General features: G+C 43.2%; 1 protein-coding gene across 3 annotated transcripts in view; it reads left to right on the top strand.

Moving 5' to 3' along the window:
- The window catches only part of MUSK (muscle associated receptor tyrosine kinase), a 54,630-nt gene extending 28,483 nt beyond the window's left edge, over window positions 1–26,147 (top strand). The window contains exons 7-15 of one of the 3 annotated variants that reach the window (XM_054397418.1): window positions 818–977; window positions 2,410–2,416; window positions 4,582–4,848; window positions 9,293–9,468; window positions 9,902–9,925; window positions 15,524–15,713; window positions 16,089–16,280; window positions 22,869–23,017; window positions 25,471–26,147. In XM_054397418.1, coding sequence (XP_054253393.1) covers window positions 818–977; window positions 2,410–2,416; window positions 4,582–4,848; window positions 9,293–9,468; window positions 9,902–9,925; window positions 15,524–15,713; window positions 16,089–16,280; window positions 22,869–23,017; window positions 25,471–26,147 — 1,842 coding nt within the window. The remainder of the gene's footprint in view (window positions 1–817; window positions 978–2,409; window positions 2,417–4,581; window positions 4,849–9,292; window positions 9,469–9,901; window positions 9,926–15,523; window positions 15,714–16,088; window positions 16,281–22,868; window positions 23,018–25,470) is intronic. The other 2 variants (XM_054397419.1, XM_054397420.1) reach the window with 2 other exon arrangements.
- The last annotated feature ends 1,321 nt before the right edge of the window (window positions 26,148–27,468 follow it).

Below are 27,468 nucleotides of genomic sequence, written 5' to 3'. Positions count from 1 at the left end.
CAACTGGGATTGTTCAGCCTGGAGAAGAGAAGGCTCTGGGGAGATCTAATAGCATCCTTCCAGTACCTGACAGGGGCCTACAAGAAGGACAGAGAGAGAGTGTTTGCAAAGGCCTACAGTGATAGGACAAGGGGCAATGGTTTTAAATTAGAGATGGGTAGATTTAGATTGGATGTTAGGAACAAGTTCTTTACTATGAAGGTGGTGGAACACTAGAACAGGTTACCCAGGGAGGGGGTTGAGGCCCCATCCCTGGAGACACTCAAGGTGAGGCTCAACAGGGCTGGACAACCTGATCTAATTGAGGATGCCCCTGCTTACTGCAGAGGGCTTGGACTAGATGACCTTTAGAAGTCCCTTCAAACACAAAGAATTCTATGATTCTATGATCCTATGAACTTCCAAACTCTTTTCTTTCTCTCTCTTATAGCCTGGGTCCACAAAGCTGCATTGTGCCCTTCCTTGCTAAGGCATGAATATGCAAACAGCCTACTAGCAGAGGTCCTGAAGTAGTTAGCCAGCTCATTTGCTTGATCAAAACTGAGACTACAGCCCTCTGGAACTGAAAATTAATTGCAAAATATTGCTGAGGTGTGAAACAGGAGAGATCTTACATGTTTGCTCATATCTGTGAAATCAGCTGGTACAAGAGCACCTAAATAATGCCAGCAGCTTTAGTTCTCTGCCACTTTTGTCTGCTTGTCACATAGTTCTCTGAAAACTTAAATGCTTGAGGCTGGATATCTTATATTTTTCCTTTGTTTACTCATTTGCCTTTACTGGAAGTATCACTGCATTTGGCTCCTCACTCTCTTAGGTTTCTGCCGGGTCTATAGTGGAAAGTGTCAAAGACAGAGTGGTTGACTCCAGACTGCAGGTGTACGTGACCCGACCTGGCCTCTTCACTTGCCTGGCCACAAATAAACACAGCAAAACCTTTGGAGCTGCAAAAGCTGCAGCAACCATCAGTGTTTCAGGTATGCTGGGAAAGAAAAGGTGATTGATTTTTTTTACTGCAATCACAGTCCTAGCTTCCCTGCTGGAGGAGAGGAAAGGGGTGTCAAGTACTCTGGAGGAGGAAGGAAAGCTCTGGGGAGCTGACAGTGTTCAGGGGGCTAAATTTGACTATAAGTGAATCCCCCACCAGGCTATTTCCTCTTATATTCTCATGCTGTGGAGACTGGCACAGCTGTCATTTCCTGAATGTTTGATGCTGTCTTGTACTTTGTGTCCCAGAACTACACTTGGTAAGTTCATCCATGCAGAGGAAGTGATGGCCATGACCCAGCATTGGTATCACCTAACAGCAAGGTGAAAATAGCTTTTGCAAGCAGTTCGGCTTCTCAGGGTGTTGCATGCAGAAAGCAAGGAGGTTGCTGTAAGAACAGTGCCCTGCTATGCCTGAGGTAACCTCTGCCCCTAGGGACATCTTCCAAATGCGGAAAGGATGATCTAGAGAGGAGAAACTCTGACTGACTGAGCTAGCTGACAGCATTTGTCGCATCAAGACAAAGGTGGCAGCTTGTCCCTCTTCAAACACGCAGATAGGTTGAGTTAGAGGAAAGAGGAATCACCCAGGGCTCCAGGGGTGGGAGCCATGGTCCTGCTGTTAACCAGTAAGATATCTGCCCCTCTTTCTCTGTGCCTCAGCTTCTGTTCTATTGAGAAAATAACCATGATCTTTCTTATGCTGGGCACTGAAACCTAACAGCAAGCTCTGCCCCATAAGAGACTCAGAACTTGCTGCTGTATCTTGCATCCCCATTTTGGCTTTTAGCCAAGGCAAGGCTCTGTCTCATGAAGCAGAGCTGAAAATGCAGTCAGGAGGGCATGTGCTAGAGGGTTGCAGCCTTCCAGACCAGGAGCTATCTTTAGCCTTGTCCCAGAGATGTCCTGGTCCTTGTCTGATGCTCAGTGCCTCCTTCCTACACAGGTGCAGCCTGGAGCCCTGCAGCAGTGCAAGCAGTGGGACACAGTGGTGTGGCTGCACTGCTTCTCCAGCCCTGGTTTCTCCCACCCATCAGAGCTGCTGCCTGCAATAATGGGGTCATGGGTGTCTTAAACAGAGGATGCCATCTGCTAGTCATGTAGAACCTAAAGAATAAGGGGAAAAGTGTGGGTTTAGGGTGAAACAGTTCACCTCAGCAACACAACAGTCAACAATTCTCATTCTGTCTCCCTGTGTGGTGTCCAGTGTTGCCAATCTCTTCCTCCCTACAGTAAGGTGCAAAATAAGGACATAATTTAGCTGCATCCTTTTCAGACAGCTTACAGGTCACAGACAGATTTCCAAGCATGGAAATATTAACTCCCACATCTCAGAGGGGTCAAAGAAATGTGACTGATGTCTTTCCCATTTCTTCTTTCTCTTGGCTCATCCCAATTCCTGGATCCGGTGCATCTTGGCAGAGTGGAGGTAAGAATGACTTTCTGTGGCTGCCTGGGAGTTTTCTCTGGGCCAGGGATGAGAAGAATGAAAAGTGCAGAGCCTGAGAAAGTCTGAACAAATAGCTTTGCCACTTGGCTGCCTCTCCTCCCTGAGAAGGCCCCTGCCTCCCTCACAGGGGCTTGCAAGATTGATTCAGGAAGTTTATGAGTGATTTAGTGACCACCTTGGTGATGATGGTAAACTTACACCTTACAGCTCCATCTGTGTATGTGTGTCCAGCATGGGAACAGTGACCAAATGCCCACCGTTCTACCTCACAGTTGATCTCAACCCTTGCTGCACAAAATTCCCTTTCTGCAATAAGGCATTGTGAGAAACACACTGCTGCTGCTTCTCTGTTGCAGCCTAGTCTGTGTCACATTTAAAAAAAAAAAAAAGGAAATGCAATGTTAGCACTGATGGCTCTTGTCAGGCTGCTTCTGTAGCCCACTGAAGTCAGCATTACAGCTGCCCCATGCTATGCCTGTGCCCTCTTTTCTCTCTCAGGGCAGAGAAAGAGTGTACCTTTCAGATTAAGCACAATGAGCATCACCAGGAAAATGTGAATAATGCAGCCTGTGCCATGCCACACCACAGCTCTGTCAGGGCACTGAGGGCAGCACAGTGCTGTGGAAACCTGCTCTATGTTAGAGAGATGACATGGGCTGAGGGACAGGCACAGGATGCTGGGTGGTTCCTATGCCACTTGAAAGGGTGGCCACAGAGCCTGGGGTGAATTTGTGCCTTCCTGTATTTTTCAGTCAATGTGGAACACAAGAAAAAAAAAAAGTTTGACATGGAGCCCCAAAGTAGCACAGCTAAGCCAGGATCATAGCAAGTCATTTGCAGAGAGCAGCATCTGAAAAGCAAAAATTTGGGCATCCTGTGTAATGCCTTGTCCATTGTACCTCCTGCTTCCTGAACAGAAATGGCAAGAACTCTGCGGGGTTGACAATGGGCAATTATTTGAACGGTGGAAAGAAATAAAAGGCAAAGATACAAATAGCTCTGCTGGCTACTCCAAATGGTTGGCATGTTGTGAATTGAACTCCCTGACCCCAGTTACACTGACCAAATGAGCAGTGGGGACAGCTGCACCCAGCACTCCTCCCTCCCTGAACAGAGAGGAGGCTGTTTTCCCAGATTTCCCTCCCCACCAAGAGCACTGCATCCCACAGGCTGCCTGACCAGAGAGCACATCTTCACCCACAGACCTTGTTGCTGTGGGGTGGCTGTGGGAGCTGCCAGGGGTGTGGCTGAGCAGTGGATTCCCTCACCCTGCTGCTCCCTTTTGATGGACATGGGGAAGAAGGGAAGGAAGGACGAGAGCCATCTTCTGCTAGATGCAAAAATGTGGGAAAGAGAAATATATGGTCAATGAAGGAGCCAACACTGCCGTGTTTTTTATTGTTTTGGCACAGCTCTGGCATCATGCTTTGTGGCAGGAGTTTATGAAGTGGGAAATACAATGAAGAGAGGGGAGGATGGACCTTGCAGGGAAGCACCAAAAGGAAAACCGCAGATGCTTATGCCTTCCTCCTTGCTGTGTCTCCCACCTAAATGTGTGTGGAAGAGAGGCAGGGTCAAGGGGAGTGCAGAAGTTTGGCTGATCTGACCTTGCAAACAGTTTTGTGGCACAAGTTGGGTGGGACTCACTTGGCTTCTGCTCATCAAGTCTATTCAAAATTAAACTGCTGCTAGTCAGCACAGAAAATAAACCTGACTTATCACAGGTGTGCAGCAAGCAGTGTGACTGTTCTTTAGGAAAAAAAAAAAGAAACAAAACAAAAATGCTTTGCCATTAGGGCCTGGGGACAGGGTGAGGGGACATGCTAGGTCATGTTGAGCATGATTGCTCAGTCTTTTTGCCCACTTATAGTGCTACAAGCTCCAAGCCAGAGCCTCAGCCTTGCACTCTCACTAAGATTTCTTGCAGAATTTTCATTTTTTAATGATATTATCTGTTTTTAATGATATTATCTGTTTTTAATGGTATTATCTGTTTTTAATGGTTATAGCTATCTACCCTCTCCTTCACCCTCTGTTAGCCTCTGTTAGCACCTTTTTATTCAGAAACAGAGCCTAGGTATCCTGCTCCTGCAGGTGTTTAGGGCTCTGAGCTTATTCTCTGTGCATCTTCTTGTCCTCAACAGCAAGCTGTACAAGGGTGATGCAGGCTACTGCAGCACATACAGAGGTGAGGTGTGCAGTGCTATCTTGGTGAAGAATGCTCTTGTTTTCTTCAACTCCTCCTATGCTGACCCAGAGGAGACCCAAGAGCTGCTTGTGCACACTGCCTGGACTGAACTGAAAATGGTGAGTTCATTCTGCCAACCGGCTGCTGAGTCTCTGCTGTGTAACTACATCTTCCAGGAGTGCAATCCCTCAGGAGCTGGGCCAGCTCCAAAACCAGTGTGCAGGTAAATGGAAAAAATATGCTCATCTTTCCCTTTCATTTAGTGGGGATATGCAGGCAGGTGGGGAGTGGTGAGGGTCTGTCCAGACCTCTAGCAGCATTGAGTGAAAATGGGCCCTCTAGGTTTGCATGGGTTTTCCACTTTTGTACATACAAAGATGACCTTATCCAGCTCTCCCCAGTGCTCATTTCTAGGATATGGCTTGACTTTCAGGCCCAGACATATGTGTCATATCAGGCTTTTAGTGGATAGTGTTGAAAAGAAATATCCATTTAAACAACATAATTAAAATATTTAACATATTGCTATTGGTTGAATCTTACTAAGCCAGTATGTACTCATTATTGCTATCAAAATTAATTGCTTCTTTGGAATTTTGACTAAGTATGGTCACAATGTGTGCAACAAATCTGTCCAAGGCAATACATTAATCATTCAGCACTTCCCACTAAACCAAAGATGAGACAAAAAAAAGATGACACCAGAAGCGCTTCCAGTGTAATTATACCTGCTAAACCAAACCTTCCACAAAGGCTCTTGTATCCTTCCATATGCAAAGAAATGTGCATTGAAACAGGGCTGGCAGGGACCTTAGGGAGTCCAAATCATCCCCCACCACAGCTAATCCAGTGCTAGCAGGTGTTTGTTCAACACGTCCCAGTGACAGAGACACTGCTCCCTCACCGTGCAACATTCTGAGCAACCTTTCCTTGCTGCTCCTTGTGCTCCTGCCACGACCACTGAGACAACTATCTTCCTTTCTTCTTTGCACTGAGGTTTTATGTCTTCTCCAGCTTCTCAGACCAGAATAAAACATTTTTTTTCCAAGCTCTGCTCATAGCTTTTGCCTTTTTTCCTGGCCTCTGAAGCTTCTGATCCTTATCTTTCTTTAAACATAAATATATATATATATAGCTTCCTGCCTAGGTTCCATTAGTGTTAACTATAATAGAACAATGATTGCTTGAAGAGTACAGCCTCACACAGATGTCTCAGTGTGACACACAACTGCCTCATATCCATTTTTGGATCCAGGAGGACTCTTGCCTGGTCATTACCCTTTTCACCGTTGCACAGCTGACATCACTGTCAAAGTGCAGTTCTTTGCTCTCGTCCTCCTTGAACTGCATCTTAAACCAGATTACCAGATTTGTGTTTATTGGGAAAGAAGCCCAGCTCTAGTATCTCAACTAAAATACAAGTCTTCTCTGCAGACATGGCAAGCATGCTGCCAGCTGGACTTGGGCCAGATGTAGTCTACTGTTATTTTTCCAATTATGTAGGGACTTTATAGGACAATCAGCAGCCTGTTGTCTTTGTAATCTGGACTTTTCTGATTGCTCCACTATTAATATCTTTAAAATAAAGGCACAGAGGAAAATTCCAGTATGAAGTCTGACAATACACTGTGTTCTGTGTTTGGTGGCTATGCTCTTACGGATTCTTCTGCCAGCACAATAGTGACATATATCATAGAAAAGATGTGTGTGTACACATGTCCAAAATAATCATGCAGCCAAATACCTACACTTGCTTTTTTTGCTGGCAGACTCCTTCCTGTCACCTTGCTGTTCTGCTCTTTGTCATTGTGCCCTTCAGTACATGATCTCTCTGCCTTTTCTCGAGATGTGTGGCAGTATTTATATCCAAGCCACACATGCAGGGCACATTTGTCAGCTAAGAATTTTGCACAGTGCTCCATGAGGCATTTCAATGCGATCTGGGTCTCACTTCACTTACCCTTGATCACAAGCGGCCCGACAGGACCAGAACTCAGGGTGGTCTCAAACTAACAGGCACAGCATTTGCAAACATGTCTAAACTGTAATGGACTTGCCTGGCATCGTCTTTCTCCAAATCCACAAGTCAATGTTTTGGTTTTTTCCCCATTTAATGATTTTTCCCTATGATTTTAATGCAGATTAAAACTCATCCTTCTTCATGGTAAGAGTTCTGGAACAGCATCCTTCCTGTTTCCTGTTCCCAGAGCACATCAGATGGACAACAGCTCTTCCAAAGCCCTAACTCAATAGTCCCTTTGATAACACAGATATTTAATATGTACTTTTAAACAGTTGAGGCCCCTGGGGCCTCTTGAACACATTTCACATGGTCATGGCTACTTTCTAATTATCTTATCTGCTTTACAGACAACCTTATACCTCTCTGCAGAAACTGGTTAGACTACACCCATTTTCAGATTAAATATGTAATTACGAAGAACTTAACTATCTCAGAAGCTGGAGAATGCTCCTGGTTTTCAAAGGACCTATTTACCTGGACATATTTCCCTGTGTTTCTGTCTAGTTATTTATTCTCTGCATATTTTTTTCTTTCCCCATGTAACTGTCAATGTTCATTTTGGTTTGGAAGCCAGCTAACAAGTAATAAATAGACCAAGTAAAGCTTTTGTAAAAATAATCAGGGGACAGAGCAAGAAGAAGTGAAACAGAAGACAATTACATGGGAAAATTTTCACTTTATGTAAACTGAAATGTAATTTGTTTAGAACTAGAGTTTTCCTGCTTTTAAGGGAAAGTGATGTCCCATCTCATAATTCTTTGTTACATCTGCCTTTTACCACTGGCTTCTCCTCTGACAGCAAAAGAAAATCCCTCAATTTCTGTTTCAGCCACTGCTGATAAGAAGTGACCAGGCTATGGGAAATAGTCTCATGTTGGGAAATGTCTCACTCCAGTCAGTTCTGTCTGTCCCCACCTCTTCTTAGACAGTCCTTTGTGGTCCCTGAAATGCTACTGTCCCACTTGTCCTCTTCTGTTCTGTTGCTACTGTTCTTTGTCCATCTGTCATTTACATGACATAAAATTTCTAATAATAATCTCAAGTAATCTTTGCATATGATCTCATCAAGCTCCCACTGCTCAGGATTAAGTGTTATAACAATGGTATGACCCCAGCTCGAGGATACTGACCATCTCTCCCTCTGGCTGCCACACACCACTCCTGGGATGGGTTCATGGGGGAAGATAACCTGCCTGTAATGATGCAGCAGACAGGACAGCAGTGGAATGACCTTTTGCATTTTGCAGTTGCATACTGTATAAGGATCTTGCTTTAGGGTGCTCAGGCTTCAGGACTGAACGCAGCTAATGCAATCCAGATCTCCCAGTGCTTCAAATGCAAGATTTTATCGTTTCTCTAGATAAACATTTCTTTACATCAGAAGGTCACTCCTGTTACATGTGTTGTTTAACATAAAAAAGATTAATTAGACCATCTGGCTGCATTGCAGTCAGGAAGGAGTAAACCAGCTCTGGCTGAAACCAAGTATGAAGCAGACAGGCTTTGATGGCTTCAGCTTGCACACTCGAAGGGCATCCACTCCTGTTGTAGAAAGGTTACTGCTCTGGTAGAATTTGCAATGACTTCCATTCTTCAAAGGCTTTAGAGAATTTGCAGTGTTGGTAGTTGTCACTGAAACTCATAGCTATCCGCTCTTGACAAGACTGTTGTACAAGTGAAAACACTGCATTAGCATGTCAGGTGATGAATTTGGCTAAAACCTTTACCTTGGACCCCAAGAGTACTTTTCTGCATCACTGTGTGATAGTCAGGAAGGGTATGGATCTGCAAATACTTCATCTGAGCTCAGCCAAAGTAATCTCTGCACAGGACTTCAAATCTGGGTTTGCAACTCAGGCTCTCGAGAATGAGCACTAAATAAGTAAATCATGAATAAATTATCTAATGCAACAAATCCTCAAACTTTCTCTTTGCTAGAGCAGATATTTCTGCCTTGGTCTTCTTCACAGTTTCTATTCTAAGGAGCATTTAAACAACCACTGACACTTCTTGTCTGTGAATATTTCATATTGTTATGGAGGTAATACATTAGAAGGAGACAGCTAGGGCTCTTGTTTACCAGGCACTGTAAAGGTTTTGCTGCAGATATCTGGCAGATTGAAAAAGGGGTTTAAAGTTGTCTGGAGAAAAAGGGTCTGGGTGATTCTGTGAGATTAACAACACAGGCAAATATTTAGTTTAAGAAGATTAAGAATAGTAGCACACCTCCTGAATTTAATAGATTATACTTTAATGTACAATTTACAGAAGACAGGTGACATTTTTAGAATTAACTGGAAAATGCTAAGGTAACTCACACAAATTGTATTTATTAGTGGAAGATGACAATAAATCTATAGGAAAAGATAGGAATGAACTCCTGGCAAACTGTGATGTTTGTTGTGTTTTGAGCATAACCCTGCTTCATTGAAGATGTAGATTTGTGGGTTTCCTAAAGGAAGCTATTATGTTTTACACAGAGTTCCCTTTATGATTTATGAGCCAGATGTACTGGCTTAAAGAAGAGCAGCCCATTAAGGGTTTCTGTAAGCCTGCATAACCCCTGCACACCACTGCTAAGTGCAGCTATTGTTACCACGCCATTGACTGCTGTATTTCACTCTTTTTTTGCAAAATAATGTAGAGAGAATTGCCTTGCTGTAAAGGATCTCTACTGCTTTAAGGAATGGCTTGCAATGGAGGAAAGCTCTCAGAAGGGGATTTACAAGCCAGGACTGATGCTGCTCACTCTTCCTGAATGCAACAGGCTGCCCAGCCTGCACCAGGACCCCAACGCCTGCACCCACATCCCTTTCTTTGGTAAAGTGGCACATGCTGCCTGCTGTCCTGAGAGCTGTGTTCTTGGTGAGGGAGGAGGGAAGGATTCCACCCATAATTTACAGCTAAAGCAAAGGCTAACAGTGGGGACTGTGCTGTCAGTGACTATGCATGAAATTGTGACAGCTGCATCAGCTGTTTGCCTGTCTCATCTAACTGGAGCGCAGGAAAAATCCCTCAAGTAAATAAAGCCTGGATCTTTACTGAGGGAGGGTCTATATAATAACATAATAAATAATAACAACCTCATTGCAAAATCAGTCTTAATGATGCCATTCAGGTGCCATTGCTAAGAAACATGCTGCTTAACCACTGCTGGAAGAGAACATTTTCCCTAAACATGCCCCTAAGCGTGCACTTAGTTAAATACATCCTTGACAACCCCTCCTTAACATATTTTCTTGTCTTTTTACAGATTTTAAGAAGGAGAATATAACCAGTAAGTAGACTGCTTCAGACTCATGCTTCTAGAGGTGGGCATGACACTGTTTGTTGAAAATGCAGGTTGCACAGCACTTCTGTGTTTTGCCCTGCTCATGGCTGGCTTAAACCATGAAATCATAGTTTAAATTGGAAGAGATCTTTAAGATCCAGCCATAAGCCTAACACTACCATGTCACCACTAAATCATGACCCTCAGCACCACATCTGTATGTGTATCTATATGTATGAGTCCACCACTTCCTTGGGCTGTCTTCTCCACTGCCTCACAACCTTTTCAGTGAAGAAATTGTTCCTCATGTCCAATCCAAGCATCCCCTGGCACAAACTGAAGCCTTTTCCTCTTGTCCTATTGCTTTTTACCTGGGAGAAGAGACTGATTCCCACCTTGCTACAACCTCCTTTCAGGTAGTTGTACAAAGCAATAAGGTCTCCCACCAGCCTGGGCTTCCACATCCAGAACACTTCTTCGGACCTTGGAAGAGAACATGGCAAGAGTATGGGAAGAGAACTTTGGGAAGGCAATTAGAGAGGAATTTAGGCAGTACCCTCTCCCCTAGCTGCTTTCCCTTCTTTCAGCCCATTGCTTCTAGTTTTGCTTTACCCATTTTTTATATTTCCAATACTGCTACTGAGGCACAGTTATCTACACTAGGCTGGTCTTGCAAAACCTTATTAACTAAAGGGCCCAAGCGCTCTCCTTGAATCACCTCTGAAGTTTCTTGCACAACTCTCTGTGACCACAGACAAGACTCAGCCATCTCCTGCAGTGCTGCTTTGACTTCAGTCAGCCTTCTGCCCTGCTGCTGGTCATGGCTGAAAAATGCACATAATACTCTTCCAACCGATGTGCAACTGCAGCTTAAAGCTCAGTCACTGAACATGTCCTCTTGGAAAAAAGAACTTCTACCATACTTCTGAGCAGGAGAGGTCTACCTGTAGATTTGGTAGTGGCTGACACCACCAGACAGAAATAGTGAAAGAAGTGAAATTGAGATCTTTATGGAACTTTCTTTCATGGACAGGCCTTGGTTCCACCTGACAACACAAACCCCAGGTGGCTGACACTGCACAGCTGGGAGACATGTGCTTTAGCACACCATGGGCACACCAATGCTCACAGCCCACGCTTGCAGCCATTCTCTCCCTAGCGAAAGGAGCACAAGATGCCAGCACATGAGAGGGGATTCACAGAATGGTTTCAGCTTGCTGTTGGATGTTTGCAAGTTCAGGATGTGGCCTGTCTCCTGTGTGAATGCGTGGCATTGCACAGATGTGCACTCTTTGGTCATGAATGAGGAAAACAACTAACATGGTAGTGATATTGCCCCCTCTTTTTCACTTTAGGACCATTGTTATGTGCACAAAGGTTTGGGGAGTGTGAACCAAACCATTTTCTAGCTTTCCCATCGCAGTTACTCATTAAAGCCCAGTTGAAACACCTTCATTAATCCTCCTGTCACCATTGTAGCAAGACCATGTATGAGAGCATCAGCATTTTCCAAGCCACTAAAGGCTAAGGGGTGCTTCCTTAGTCTTGCTGCTGCTCCTAAACCTCTCCACATTGCTTCTGTAAGGAGCCACAGTGATGTTTATTTCAAACCTGTGCAGAAATAGCTGTGATTTCAGTTTTCACTTTTTCACTCTACTTTTCCTATTTACTGTTTCCTTCCTCTGATGAGGAGGTTTTATGCAGCCTTGAGCAACCTGATCTAGTGGGAGGTGTCCCTGGCCATGTCAGGGTGGTTGGAACTAGATGATGTTTAGGGTCCCTTCCAACCTAAACCATTCTATGAATTAATGAAAATATTTTTCATGTTGGTTACTAGCTCAGACATAAGGTAGGTTTCAGACATTGGTTTTTTTGCTTTTGAATGTGAGACTTTTAAAATGCTGGGTTCAGACACACAGCTATGTTTGACAGCAGCTTAACAAGATGTTACAGCTCTGCAGAGCTACATGCTGGTCATGCAAGGGTTGCCAGCTTGTTGCAGGTGTTAGGCATAACATGGTAGCTTTTTTATCCATCAAAGAATTTTCAAGTTAAAAGCACTTTACTTTCCAACTCTGATAGGTATAACTGTGCTCATGAAGCCCATGGCCATTCCTACAGTGAGGTATTAGCATGCCATGGTTGAGCTCACTCACCTGGAACAAACAAGGTCATGGTGCTGTTTCTACCTATGTGTGTGTAGTGCTTGGTGCCTGGTGGAAGTTCAGAAAGCTGAGTCTGTAGAGGACCCATAACCGAAATCCTCAATGCACTGCAAGAGCAGATAGTCATCCTGGTGTGTTCCTCCTACAGAATAAATAGGACAATATGCAAGGATAAATTAAAATGTGTACCCTTTGTCTCAAACTTGGATCAAAACTTGCACAAAGCTTTCATGAAGCTGAAAAATATTTGTTTAAAATGATCTTTACTGTAGAACAGGTCAGGCTTCCTCCTGTTTTTCTGAGCTGCAAGTTTAGGAACACAATACAAAACAAAATTATGGCAGTGGCATTTGCTGGCTTATTAATTTATCTAAGAAAGTTATCTAATGCATGCCATTAACCAGAATGTTAGGCCCTGGTCAGAAGAGTCTATTTAAGATTAGCTAGTATGTGTTAAAGTGTGTAAGCCTGAATCTCCCCTGTTGTTTTCCTGCTTCCTAGATTAGCATGAATTCAAGTCTGTTATGAGGGCAGGTGGTATCTACATTTCTGGTTTGGGAACATTTTCCTGCAGTAAAATTCTCTTAAGATTTTCTGCTTAATTCTTCTGCAGTCAGAGCAAGCCTTATGTATGGAAAGAGAAACACACATTCTTCATTACAAAGGACATTATTTCATAGTGATACTATTCCTTCAGATTTGTAGTTGCCTTCAGTCTGTGGTTTCCACATGTGCTGGAAACCATAGGCTGTTTCCAAATGTTCAGTCTAAGGAGACAAGCATTGTACAGAGGCAGGGAAAAGGGATACCACCATAGGATTTCATGAACCCCAGTCCTCTGCTACATCTCTCAGGAATGTCTGCATCTTCCTCTTAGGGTCCCTGTAAAGCTGTAGGCTGGGAATCACGCAAACAGTGCTGCAATTTGATTTCTGCCTTGTTTTGACATGGATGGCTTCACTGTGGTTCTGTTCTATGGTTTCTCTATGGAAGCAATGTGAGCTGGGTAGATGCAACACAACTGTCAGAGGCACATGGCCTGTTTTCTTAATCTGAAAGACCCACAGCTCCCTTTTCACAGTCTTACCATATTTAATTTTATGTATTGAGTGGAAAATCTATTTAAGAGTGTACAGAAGGCTAAGCAGTTCCCTGCCTACAGTTATCTGATCCTTCTATGTGCTTCAGATCTGATGCTAATTGCCACATGTTCTCATCTAAGTGCATCACGTGTACTCTTATGAGTCCCTGTTGCAGGACATGGTCTGAGATTCCTTGATCTCATATTTCTAACTTTTTTTTTTTTTTCCCCAGAGACTTGCTACAGCGGTAATGGCCAGTTTTACCAGGGCTGGGCCAATGTCACGGCCTCTGGCATTCCCTGCCAGAAGTGGAGTGACCAGGTAAGCATCAGTGTGAGACCCACTGAACAGAGAACCATGCTTGAGGTCTACTTTTCCAAAGTTTCCCAGAGTAGGGCAGACCAGTCTGAGTGGAATGGCTGAGCAAGGAACATGTTGCCTGCATTCTTGTGTTCACTGGTGTTCCCTCCTCTCTTTGTATTTCAATATGCAAGTTCCCCTTCCCATGGCAAGACGCCCTCTCAGTCATTCTGACAGGCTACTGAAAGGCATTTTTACATCTGTCCTTCTTTTCTCTTTTGTTTGGTTTTATTTTGCTGATACCAGCATGAAAATTATACTGAAACACTAATCCCATTTGTTTCTTCTCCTAAGGCTCCCCACTTGCACAGGAGGACTCCTCAAGTGTTCCCTGAGCTGTCTGATGCTGAGAATTACTGCCGCAATCCAGGAGGTGAGAATGAACGGCCCTGGTGCTACACAAAAGATCCATCCGTGACCTGGGAATACTGCAGTGTGTCTCCCTGTGGAGATGGTAGGCAAATGCAATTTGTGATTTCTGCCATTGTCATTGTATTGGGTCCATGCAGGATGTTTGCATCCCGAGTGCTCATGGCTGCACTGATCTGTCCTGTCTTCTGGATTCCGACAGTTTTTGTTCTTCTCATAGATTAACTCAGCATCTTTTACTAGAAAGTGCAACATGCACCTGGAAGATGAGAAAATGCAATAGGCACAGGTTTTTATCTCCTCAGTCCCCGTTCACTATGTTCACAGGATGTTAGGGGCTGAAAGGGACCACTGGAGATCTTTGAGTCCAGCACCCCTGCCAGAGCAGGACCGTAGAATCTAGTGCAGGTCACACAGGAACACACCCAGATGGGTCTTGAAAGTCTTCAGAGAAGGAGACTCCACAACCTCTCTGGGGAGTCTGTTCCAGTGCTCTGTGACCCTTAGAGTAAACAAATTCTTCCTCATGTTGAGGTGGAACTTCCTGTGTTATAGTTTACAAATTGAGCGCCTTGCCCAAAAGGATGACAGCATCTAAGACCAAAGGATGAAATCAAATTTCCTGTGGTATTATGAAAACGAGATTTGCCACACTCTGTTTTGAGGAATTTAGGGGCTTTTTCCAAAGCTGTTTTGCTTCTGGCAATTTTTTTCCGTATTACAAAACAGTTCTAACTAAATGTGAAAAAGATGAACACATCATTCTGTGATGTTGAAACTAAATCTTTCAGTTTTTCTTGTTCAAAGAACAGAACAATTTCTCAAAGATATCTCACCCAAGATACAGAGCTTCTGCATCTCAGTGTTTGAGATGCAGACATAAAAATATAAGACAATTATGCTTGCAGAAAATAAGACAATTATGCTTGCAGAAAAGACAGAGGTGAAGTAGACTTAAAGGAACACAAATCAGTATCAGTTTATTTGGCCTTAAAAAGAATGTTTTTTTGGGGTTTTTTTTCTGTTCTAAATCATTGCATTAGCCTTTTCTAGAATGTCTCAGCAGTCGGCTACCCGGATATTATTATTTTTCCTAATAATACACCCAAATATATTTTACAGTAGCTTACAATATTTGCTCCATAAGACACTGAGATGCAAATTCTTGCAGGCAAGGAGATATTTCAGGAAAGTGTCACTGCGTACTTACTAGGTCTTACACTCCTCTCTGCAGATTCCTTTTAGGACACATGATACATTGTGGTCTACATTGTAGACCATTGATCTTTCCTACTGCAGACATTACTATATTTGAATACTATTGAAACCTTCAGATGTGATCTCCCATCTGTATCTCTTGCAGACACTCCTTACCAAAACTATGTTCCCAGCTCTATAAGAACTGTGTCTTGATCTTTGCCAGATCCCAGGTTGTCACATTTGGCAAGCAGAAATGGGGTTTGCTTCCTGCAAACCAGGCTTCCCCAGTGAGGTCCTCTAATGCAATTACATGATATGATATAGCCATGTCAGTTCCTAAAACATCAGTCTGACTCTTTAAAAGCCTTTTGTAGAAAGCCCTGTTAAACTAGCAGACACATAACCTTCTAATTTTGTTTGTATTACAGCATCGTTATCACTAGGAACAAGAAAACCAAATGGAGACATTCCAAATCTCCCCCCTCCTCCTCCCTTTTCCCCTACGTACTCCATGACTGTTATCATCTCAATCATCTCCAGCTTTGCCCTGGTTGTGATCTTTGGCATTGTCACTCTGATTTGCTGCCGTCGGCGAAAGCAGTGGAAAAACAAAAAAAGGTAAAGCCTGGCAGTTGATTCAAGGCAACAAATGCTGCTGTGAAAGAGGCCTTGACTGTTTCTGAGAGCATGGTCCTGCAAACCTCTGGCAGGTGTGGAGCAGCTGTCCTTGTGGCAGCCTGTGGCAGCCCAGTGGAAGATCTGGTGACTCACTGTGCCAAAGCAGGGAATCTGGTGACCCACAGTGCCAAAGCAGGGAAGGTCTGGTTACTGTTTTGGGGACTTACACCACGACATCTTGCTGCAAGGCTCATTCAACAGCCCTGCCACTTCTTCCTTTTCCATCCTGGAAGATAACAGCCACATAAGAGGTGGATATAGCTAGCCTCTGGTTGAGGACTGTGCACACACTGACCAAGAACTGCTTTGTTTCAGAGAGTCAGAGACACCGACACTCACCACTCTGCCCTCTGAACTCCTCCTGGACCGGCTGCACCCCAACCCAATGTACCAGCGGATGCCCCTTCTCCTCAATCCAAAACTGCTCAGCCTAGAGTATCCCAGAAACAATATTGAATATGTGAGAGATATAGGGGAAGGAGCATTTGGGAGAGTCTTCCAAGCAAGGTAAGCGGCCTGCGTGTGAGTCTTCTTTGTCTGGAGTTACCTGGGAAATACTGGCAGATGGGTAACCACTTATCTAGTAACTGGAAATCAATTAATCAATCAATCATTCATTCATTCATTCATTTATTCATTCACTCATTCATTCATTCATGCACTCACTCACTCATTCCAACTAAAATCAAATACATGTGTACCAATGGTACACTCAGACTTGAGTAATTTTTTCTGTTGTCCACTGATTTCTGTTGATATTTGTTTAACTTTTGTCACTAATGACCCTCCTGTTGTTCTCTGCAAGAGATGTAACGTCTTACTCACATACCAAAGTCTGGTGTAAAAGCTTAGCTAAATTTATCATCACTGTTTTTGCCAAGAGTATTGCCTGTGATCTGACCTATTGTGAAATTCCTGCATTTTTCAGTACTTGTGAATTGTCAACGTGTGGTGTCCTTGATTATAACACCCACACTGGCCAGTAATTACCACACAGGGGGAATGTGTCAGGCTACAGTTAGGTCCTGACCCAGTTTCCATTTGATTCAATGGTAAAATCAAAACAAAAATCCCCTAAAATCTCGATCCACTTAAGCCAACATATTTTTTGTTGGTTTGTTTGTATCCCCTTTAGTTACTCATTTTTTATTCTTGGAATGCGAAGCCACTGTTGCCTGTTTTAAACTTAAGGTACTAAATGAGATCCCTGTTTTGTTTAATTTCATGGGAGATGAGATCACACACTTCTTAAAAGATGAAAAATATTCAACCAAAAAACCCAGAGATGAACCTCATCTTGAATAGTCGGATGGAGGGTGTCTCATTAGCCTTGACAGAGTCCATAATTTCTGCAGGACACTCTTTGTACAGTACAGGTCTCCTTAAAAATCTCATCCCCAAACTCCAGAAAGAAAATGGACAGATGGTCCTGTTCCATTTTTACTTAGGATTGATTTATTTATTCATTACAAGATTAGGAATTGGCTGATTTTGTAGATGTATCTGGAGTATTGTATGATGGTCCCAAGAAGACCAGGGGAGCATCAGAGTCTCACCTCTGGCCAGGTGGAAATGCTCCCTTTGATGTCAAAGCCCAAGAACTCTCCTTGCAAAAAGCAGTCATTATTGCAGATACTTTTCATATTTATAGTTATGTTGTTGATGTATCTGCCAGGACCAAGTTACACACAGGTTAAATGTGTTAGAGCAGGGAAACAGTTTCAATAACTGCGAAGGATTTTTTTCCTAATGAAGGGATGCATTAGTTCTGATGGAAGAAATGCAGGCATACTTTTCTTTAATACAGAGAGAGCTAAAAATAACAAAGTGGTAAAATCACAGATGCTTAGCCTGTGATTGATTGTTAGCCTGGATGGCAAAGCTGAGAGCATCTGAGCTTGAAATGAGAAGAAAACTGCAGGAGCTGTGCCACAGCCATGCTCAGGGGACTGCATGCCAGCCGGCACAAGAGCACAGGATAGCCTTTATCTCAGCCTAGCACAGTGCTCCAGGGCCCCTGCAATGTTGCCTTCCCCCTCACATGGCAGAGATCCTCACTGCCCTGTGGGTGCACAAGCAGGGCAAATGGTCTTGCTGTGAAGTGTCACTTGGGCCCTGTGCCGGGAGCTTGAGTACAATTTAAGTGCTGCATTACTTTTCTGATTGGAAATGACTCTTAATCACATTGAGCAGGACCTCTCAAAGAGCATTCAAATATCACTAAAGTGCTGGTTTAAAGCAAGTGATAAAGTGATGTTAAGGCTTTTTATGTGAATTTCATCCACTCTAGTACTGCAATTTCTTTTAATTAAACCTTTTTGCTATTGTCAAGCTGGGAGAAAAAGAGAAGGAAAAAAAAAGAAAAAGAAGCAAAAGCAAAAAAAAAAAAAAAAAAAAAAAAAAAAAAAAGGCAAAAGGGCAAAAGCAACACAGCTTCTCAGCCAGAATTTGCAAAGTGGAGAACACCATACCTCAAGAAATGTCTGCTGTCTGTGGCTCAAGGAAAGAGCCACAGAAATTTTGCTTCTGAGGCGTTTCCTTATTTTTAGAAATGTCTCTTACAAAAGTCCCTCCTTATATTTCCAGTGTCTTGTATTTCCAGTGAACATTTAAGCCACTGGCACTTCTGTGAACCGCTGGCAAATCAGAGCAGACTGCTCATCCAGTAGTGCCAGCTGTGCTCCCTCCAGGTTACTGAAGCTAGCACAACTCAAATCGTTGCTTTGCCATCTCAGATGGATAAAATGTACTTGTCTATGTGTGTTAAATGCCCATGCTGAGCTAAGTTTAGCAACTCTCTTACTTCTCCTGGTCTCATGTTTCTCCCTCTCCTGTAAACATGGCCTTGCACATCGTGCCAGTGATGCCTTTGCCAGCTGGCTTGGTGTGAGTCCTCATTCAGTGTTTACTCACTCCTGGGTCAAGCAACATGTTAGGACAGGAAGCGTCTGGCTATCATTTACTAGCTTCTCCTGAAAGGCTGCTGTCTTCACCAAGGGCAGCTTCACACTGGAAATGATGAGGAAGTAACCAGTTACCCTAACAGATGTCCTTAAAATGAGAGTCAGGACCTGACTCAGGTTGGTCTCGACCGGGTTGTGATGGCTGACTCAGAATCCTGTGCTCCTGGGAGAGCTATGTAGGTCCCACATGCCATCAGAGCACCATCCCCCTGCAGGTCAATACAGACTAGCATGCGAGTTTTCTCCCAGAGCTGGAGCTGCATGCTCCAGGCTAAGTCTGGAGCCCAGGACCACCTAAAGGCCTGGATGTGGGGTCTTTCCTAGCACACCAGTAAGCCTCCACTGCAAAGGCACAGCTCATCACCTCTGCAGGACACAAAGCTGTCCCTAAGGTCAGAGTTTCTCTTACAGAAGTCTCCTTATGTTCTTCCCAAGTGCAAAGGATGTTTCTTTCACCTGATGTCTCAAATACAGCTGAAACACAGTGTGAATATTTATTAAAAAAACAAAACAACACAACAAAATGAGTCCTTTCCAATGCAGAGCACTCTCCTACCCACATACATAGGGTAAAGACGGGTCTCCACCAGCCTCAGTAGATGCTAATTGCATAATTTTATGATCTAACAGAAGCTGCTGAGCTGTGATACTGAGGAAGATAAGGGACATGACATGATCTCAAATACAATTTCAAGCTGCTCCTCAGTTTTTTTCAGAGTTACTGCTCTGGAAAGAACACCTGAGTGGAAACTTAAAGTCAGGCACTCTCAGGTAGGCTCAGAGACTCTTCCCTAACTGCACCACTAATTAGTTCTTTGAATGACAGGAGCCAAATGCTCTATTGCTGCACAAATCTATTAATGGTGAAGAAGGAGAGGACAGCTGCTGTCCATCCCGTGCACAAAGAACAGAGACATTTCTCATGAGCATTTAGATGATAGTGAGAGAGGAAGCCCAAGGTAATTTCTATTGATGCTTCCCAGTCCTGGAATAAATTTAACTATTTTCTAGAAAACATCACGTTCTGAATTCTCTCAGTTAACTTCAAAAGCAGCAGCATCCTATTGCTCCCATCCCTTTGAGCAAAGACTGTCTTTTGGTCACCAAAGGGGTCAACTTCAACAGTTCTCTGCCAAGACGGCAAGTAGAGACTGTCTCTGCTCCAATCAAAGTGATTTTCCTAGGTCTGCAAAGATCTCGTTGAAGTAGCACATGAGTTACCAAGGATGAAATTACATGCTGTTGCCTAAAGGTCCATTAAAAGGCTTTGTGTAGCTTAATCTCACTCAAGTTTTTTAGGTTATCTTGCTTTGTAGACTTTCAGTGAAGAGCAGATGGATAAGTGTACTTCAGTCTTTAGCCTGGGGTGAGTTTGCCTCTCTGAAGCACACAAGATGAAGCTGTGCCTGCCCCTGCTTTGGCACTGCACTCTGTGGGTATTAGACAGTGATGAGTGGTAATCTGTGCTGAGGCTTCTCGGAAGAGATAAAGGCCCTCCTCTTTTTTACTTTTACATGATCTCTTGGTTTCTTCAAGCTGTTGTTGCTGATTTCTTGAGTGCTGAGACTGGACAGCAGCTGGTACATGCTGGTACTTCTCTCCTCCTGCTAGACTGGAAACTCACTGCCAGCACAGGGGGAAAAAATAGAGTACATTTTGCTGGACTGTAGGCAGTTGCAGTCAAGTATGGAGTACTCCTCTGCCATGGCATGCAGCACCTCCTCACCCGAGAGTCTCAGCTGCGATCTGGCCACCTGTGAGATTCCTTTCTCGATGGGCACCCTGCCATCTTCTGACATTTGACATTTACAGCATCCAAGTGCAACTGTTGCAACTGCCATATGTCTGGAGTAGATGACAAGGAAACTGGAAGTTTGCTTTGGAAATCAGAACCTCCTTTTGGGACTACTGAGCAGTAAAATAACCTAGCATTTGGGCCAGGGGAGGGCATTTGGGCCAGTGTAGTAATATGACACGTAAATGGGTGTTGCTCTCTGTGGACTCTGGCTTGCTACCTGTAAGGAGCATGTTTTAACTGCAGAACCCCTTGGAAAAATTTACATGGGCAATGGAATGCATGTCTGTGGTTTGATGGATGTTTGAGGAGTGAAAAGTTACTCTTCTTTGGCCACAGCTACCTCTAAATCTTTGGCAAGCCTATTTAATTAAAACACGTGTGTGCAGTGACCCGTGGATAAGAAAAGAAAAGCCTATGATTGCTTTAAGTCAAGAAGCTCCGTGTCCTATGGATTTATGTCTCTAATCTCTACATGAAGATTCACCAGTTTCTTAACAGGAATGTAGTCATGAATTACCTTATTCTTCAGAGAGGCACAGGTATGCTTTGTCCCTTCTGTCCTGTCACCTGCAACCACTAAACTTGCAGGAGCACAACTGTTTCCTAAATCTCAAGCCCACAATGTTAAATTCAGATGAAATTAACTGATGGGTTTATAACTTGTTGAGTACAGGCACTGCCATATGCCACACAGGTACACAGGTAACAGTGCCAGGAGGATACACAGGCAGCAGTGGCAAAAGGATATTTTCCTTACAAAACCAGGGGAATATACTTACTGGAATTGTTACTTTCACTGTAGTATTAACCAGACGTACCAATGCCACAACTGGGCCTGGAATAGGACAAGATGCAGTGAAAATTGTTTCTTTCAGCAGTTTTGTACAGGTTTATTTTTAACTCTGGTAAGCTCAAGAGTGAACTGGACTGAAGAGTCCATCCTTCCCTCCAAGTAGTTTCTGATGTGACCTCCAACCCAGGGAGAGGTTATTGCTTACCAACCTGCTATTTATTTATCTTTTTACCAGTCATAGTGAAGGGTCTGTAAGCAGAAAAAGGAGTGATCAAAAAAGCTGCACTGGATTTAGTCCCCTCTGAACTAAATTAAATGTCTCCATACCATGCAATGCAGGCATGCCCAAGAGGTGAGCATGATATTTCATGTAACTTCAGAGAAATGTGTACACAGATGCAATGTGACCAATTCACTTTTTTTTTGTGCAGCAAATGAGAGATTTAATACAGTGATCCAATGTGGAATCTCTCTTGGGATACTATACTGTCTGTGTGACATAGACAGGAAATGTGATGATGTCATTTATCATCAAAACTTTATTTCTCTCCTGTTTGAACCAAAATGTCCATATATTGTCACTATTGATGGGTATTTCTGGTATTATCTCTGTACCACAAAGATCTGAGATGTATATAAAAGAGGAAAAATTTGAGCTGCTGTCACCTCCTAGAGAAGTGTGAGAAAGCAAATCCTCTCTACCTTCAGCCCTACATATCAACCCTCCTGGTCACAAAAGGGCAAGCACTTGCTTCTCAGACATTGGAATAAGCTGCCCAGGAGGGTGGTTGAGTCACCACCCCTGGATGTATTTAAAGGTCACATAGGTATGGTGTTTGAGGATGTCATCTAGGGGTGAACTTTGTAGAGTAGGGTCAATGGTTTGACTTGATGATCCAGAGGTCTTTTCCAACCTGAATGATTCTATGATTCCATAATTCTAGCACTCAGTTACTGCTGGGGCCTGTGCTATTTTTCTTTTTTCTTTTCTTTTCTTTTCTTTTCTTTTCTTTTCTTTTCTTTTCTTTTCTTTTCTTTTCTTTTCTTTTCTTTTCTTTTCTTTTCTTTTCTTTTTCTTTTCTTTTCTTTTCTTTTCTTTTCTTTTCTTTTCTTTTCTTTTCTTTTCTTTTCTTTTCTTTTCTTTTCTTTTTTCTTTTCTTTTCTTTTTTTTTCTTTTCTTTTCTTTTCTCTTTTCTTTTCTTTTCTTTTTTCTTTTCTCTTTTCTTTTCTTTTCTTTTCTTTTCTCTTTTCTTTTCTTTTCTTTCTTTTCTTTTCTTTTCTTTTCTTTTCTTTTCTTTTCTTTCTTTTCTTTTCTTTTCTTTTCTTTTCTTTTCTTTTCTTTTCTTTTCTTTTCTTTTCTTTTCTTTTCTTTTCTTTTCTTTTCTTTTCTTTTCTTTTCTTTTCTTTTCTTTTCTTTTCTTTTCTTTTCTTTTCTTTTCTTTTCTTTTTTCTTTTTTCTTTTTTATTGATTCCTCTGCACCAGGCAGAGCCTGTGTTTGATGGTCATCACTGACGCTTTTCTTTCTCCCCTCTCCCTGCAGGGCTCCAGGGCTGCTACCATATGAGCCATTCACAATGGTGGCAGTGAAAATGCTGAAGGAGGAAGCATCTGCAGACATGCAGGCTGACTTTCAGAGGGAGGCAGCCCTCATGGCAGAGTTTGACAACCCAAATATCGTCAAGCTTTTAGGTATCTGAATGAGGAACCCAAATCTACTGCAGGGTTTTTGGGAGTGCATGGGCAAACATAAATGTGAGGCTGGCACAATGCAAATGGCAATTCTTGTCTCTTTTGAATGAGAAAAGGCCTCTTGCAAAAGAGGTGAGCTTCTATGTGCTACTCCATGCTCTGTCACATCGTGCACCAGAATGTAGGTCTCAAAACGTAGGTTGGATGCTGTTGTTTAGTAGGATGGTGCATCACAATAAATGTTCCTCATCCTGCATTGACTATACTGTTGACCATTTTGATTCCATTTGTGCCTTGGCACAAATGTCTTACAGGGAAGGTATGAGCTTCCTAAAGCTGTGATTTATTTTGTGGGCACAAACAAAACCAGGAACAAACCTTATTAGTTGTATGGGTCCCTGTTACTGTTGTGATGTCTGAATGATCACCTTCATTAGAAAAACAAAATGAAACAAAAAGAACAAAAAAAGCCAACCACAAAAAAAGGTCTCTTCCTTTCCTTCCCAGCTAAAAGGAAGCCTCATTTTACTGGACTTTATTTTAGAAAGTCTTGGTGCCACAGCTTGGCTAAAAGAAGTGTGTGTGTGAAGAAATCTGGTTTAGCATTGGACTTGGTAGAGCCAAATAGTGATATGATCTTACAGGTCCTTTCAGCCAAAAGTATGCCATGATTTTATAAAGCTGCCAACCAAATTTTATTTCAGTAACTCTTCTAATTTTGACTGAAGTAGATGCTGCTAGTCACCTTCACCTGACAATCATGCTCTAAACTGTTCTATACAGATCTCATGCCTGTGAATCAGGCAGCTGATGTCTTAATTCAACATAAACCTCCACAAAATTTAGAAGTAGCTACATTCCAATACAGTATTGGAAAAGCTGGATTGATACAAGTACTTTGGCTCCTCAAATAAACATGGCATTATAGCATCATTTCAATATGTGAAGGGGGCCTCCAGGAAGGCTGGGAAGGGACTGTTTAAAAGAGCTTATAGCAATAGGACAAGGGGCAATGATTTTAAAGCAAGGTAGAATTAGGTTGGATATCAGGAGGAAGTTCTTTACAATGAGGGTAGTGAAATACTGGAAGAGATTGCCCAGCGATGTGGTAGAGGCCCCAGCCCTAGAGACATTCATGGTTAAACTTGAAGGGGCCCTGAGCAAACTGATCTAGTTAAAGATCTCCCTGCTCACTGCAGGGGTTTGGACAAAATCACCTCCCAACTCAATACATTCTACAATTCTATGATTTATTGTCAACAAGGTACAGCACCAAACTAGTTTCAAATTGTGGGAGTATAGAGAAAACAGCCACATTGTTGAAGACAGCTTAGATGATAAAGCTCTCGCATACTCCTCATGCTTGTCAGATCTTGATTTTATCACATGGAGAATAGCTATCTGTTTTTCCTCAAAGATTCAAAAATTGGGTCATCAACAAGAATTTCAGATTTTGCAATAAGTTGAATCACCAATTGCTACATGATGGCCCTAAGAAAGCAAAACAAATACATTTTAAATGCTCTCTTTTGCTGGTTGGCAATTTAATAATATTTTCTTATCACTGTATGCTCAGGAAAACTGATGGGGCTGGGGCACTGCTTCCCCCAGTAAAGCTGTATAGGGCCACTTACATGCCCTTCAGTGAGACTAGTTGCTGCATCTATCAGATGAGGCAAATCTGGCCCTTTTTTATGCATGTTTTTATTTTCTTTTTCTCTCATTTTTTAATATCTGTCATGCAAAAAAGTAATTTCTGCAACCAACATTTTTCACATGAGCTGGTTAAAAAAACCCACCCCAAAAAAACCCAAGAAACATCCTGAAGAAGTTGTAGTGGGAGCGTCTTTGCATTTCAAGTGCATATCCCATTGAACCCTTGATTGAGCACATCTTTTGCGATTCCTGCTGAAGTCTTCCTCCATGTGTATAGCCCCAACACCCTAGCAGTACCAGTACAATAATTGCAACAAACAAAAGACTTAAAAAATACCAGGATTATTTTCATAAACTATGCCTTTCCAGTTGCACTTGTGAAGAGGAAATATTTCTGTTAATGCCAACTTAAGCAGGACTGGGCGCCTATTTACACATAACTCCAAAATTAAGTCTTTTTTTCCTGCAATGTTCACACAAGCCAAGGAACTTCGTGGCTTCCTAGCATCTTCCACAGAGCTCAGCATTAGATCCTTGGTGAAGGAACTTGAAAGACACAAAGGGATGCATGAAAACTTGATGGTATTTGCATGCTTCACCTTCCTCTCTCCCTTCATGCATTGCTGAAAGTCTTCCTTCTGTGTAGGTACCTACGCATCTCTACTATCAGAGGTGTTTGATTAGATGATCTCCAGAGGCCCCTTCCAATCCCTATCACTCTTTGATTCCATCATTTGGGGATTTTAGTTTTGTCTTGCAAAACCAAACCCTCATTATGTGGTGTACCTGTCTTCCAGGTGTGTGTGCTGTTGGGAAACCAATGTGCCTGCTCTTCGAGTACATGGCCTACGGGGATCTCAACGAGTACCTGCGTGACCGCTCACCCCGCAACCTCTGCAGCCTGGTGCACGGTAGCTTGGACGCACGGATCCGCCTCCCTAACCCCCTGGCACTCTGCTGCACCAGCCAGCTCTGCATTGCCAAGCAGGTGGCTGCTGGCATGGCGTACCTCTCCGAGCGCAAGTTTGTCCACCGGGATTTGGCTACCAGGAACTGCCTGGTGGGGGAGAACATGGTAGTGAAAATTGCTGATTTTGGTCTCTCTCGGAACATGTATTCGGCTGACTACTACAAAGCGAATGAGAACGACGCCATCCCCATCCGCTGGATGCCCCCCGAGTCCATTTTCTACAACCGCTACACCACGGAGTCTGATGTGTGGGCCTATGGGGTGGTGCTGTGGGAGATCTTCTCCTATGGCATGCAGCCCTACTATGGCATGGCTCATGAGGAGGTCATCTACTATGTGAGGGATGGGAACGTTCTCTCCTGCCCTGATAATTGTCCCCTGGAGCTCTACAACTTGATGCGCCTCTGCTGGAGCAAGTTGCCTGCCGACCGGCCAAGCTTTGCCAGTATCCACCGCATCTTGGAGCGTATGTACGAGAGGGCTGTGGCAACCCCATCAGTCTGAGGGATGTGTCCAAGGGCCCCTCATGTCCAGGAATTCAGAATGACTTGGGCCAGTCTGTGGGCTGTGCTCAAAGTACCACTTTAGCTGGAGAAGAAACATCTTGTTCCTCTTCCAGTGGACTGACCTGCCCTACGGTGAGCTATACCTTACTGTGTGGGACTGTACCTTCCAAATGACAAAGCTGACCCTTGGCCACCAAGCCTGGACTCCTTGGGATTGTTGGGTGCTGGCTGTGCTAACCTATATTAGGCATTTCCAGGAGCATAAAGTTCTCCAGGGAAAGCAAACCAGAGTTTCACTGGTGGCAGTTCCCTTCATAACAGGTCTGGCCATGTCCTCTTGCATTTATGCTCCTGCCTTTTACCTTCTTCTTCCTTTCCTCTTATATTTTCAAAAATTACGTAAAAAAAAAATGATTGCAGAATGCAATCTTTTTGGGGATAACTGCTTATAATTTTATTTTCACATACTCTCTTTTGTAGAAAAAGGATGTTTCTGAAGCCATAGGTTACTTTCTTTTTCCTTTTAACTTCCACCTCCTCTTTGACACTCATGAACATAGCCTTTACAGACTCAAAACAGGGGCCTGCAGGACCACTGGCAGCTGCCTACATCCCATGTTACATGGAGTAGCAGACTCCTGTCAAACATGGAGCCTTACTTTTCAAAGAGTGAGAAATCCACAGCCAGGTTCATTTGATGTTTTGTTAAGATCTCACTCAAAAGCTTGCCTCAGGCATTGCAGCCCATTTTACTGCCTTCCCTGCAGCAGAGACATTTGGTGCTAACAGAGATACTCAGCCCAAAGACCTAGTCCTGCACCTTGCAGGTCTCTGAGATTTACTTACTCCTGACTACAGTATGATCCTCACTGCACTCAAAGCAGGGAGAAATTCAGCCTTTCTTTCAGATACGTGGCAGGGTATGTTGCCTACTCCTTTTCCCTTAAAATCTTTGCCTTCTGTTTCTCATTTTCCTTTCCTGACAGCAACTCTTAACCCCGGTAAGCCCTATTGCAACATTTGCTGGTCACTCTTCCTTAAGCTGCAGTTTTCCAGCACAGAAGTAAGGAAGGGGATGCCGATCTTATTGTTGCATTACGGGTAAGATCTCCCTGACATCTGCCTTTCTCAGAGGTCCTCAACCCTCACTGGAACTGTTTGACAGTGGAACTGTTTCCAGTGCCCCAATAAGGAGTTGCACTGGTTCAGAAAATTAAAAAGTTAATAGGTTTAATGTATTAAAGCAACAGATGCAACAGATTTGAGATTGCTGGTGATAAATTGCCTAACTCCAAGTGACTGAGCTCAAGCTGATTAAA

The sequence above is a fragment of the Indicator indicator genome, chromosome Z (assembly GCF_027791375.1).
Source record: "Indicator indicator isolate 239-I01 chromosome Z, UM_Iind_1.1, whole genome shotgun sequence".
NCBI classification, from domain to species: domain Eukaryota; kingdom Metazoa; phylum Chordata; class Aves; order Piciformes; family Indicatoridae; genus Indicator; species Indicator indicator.
This window is presented reverse-complemented; position numbering and strand designations above follow the sequence as displayed.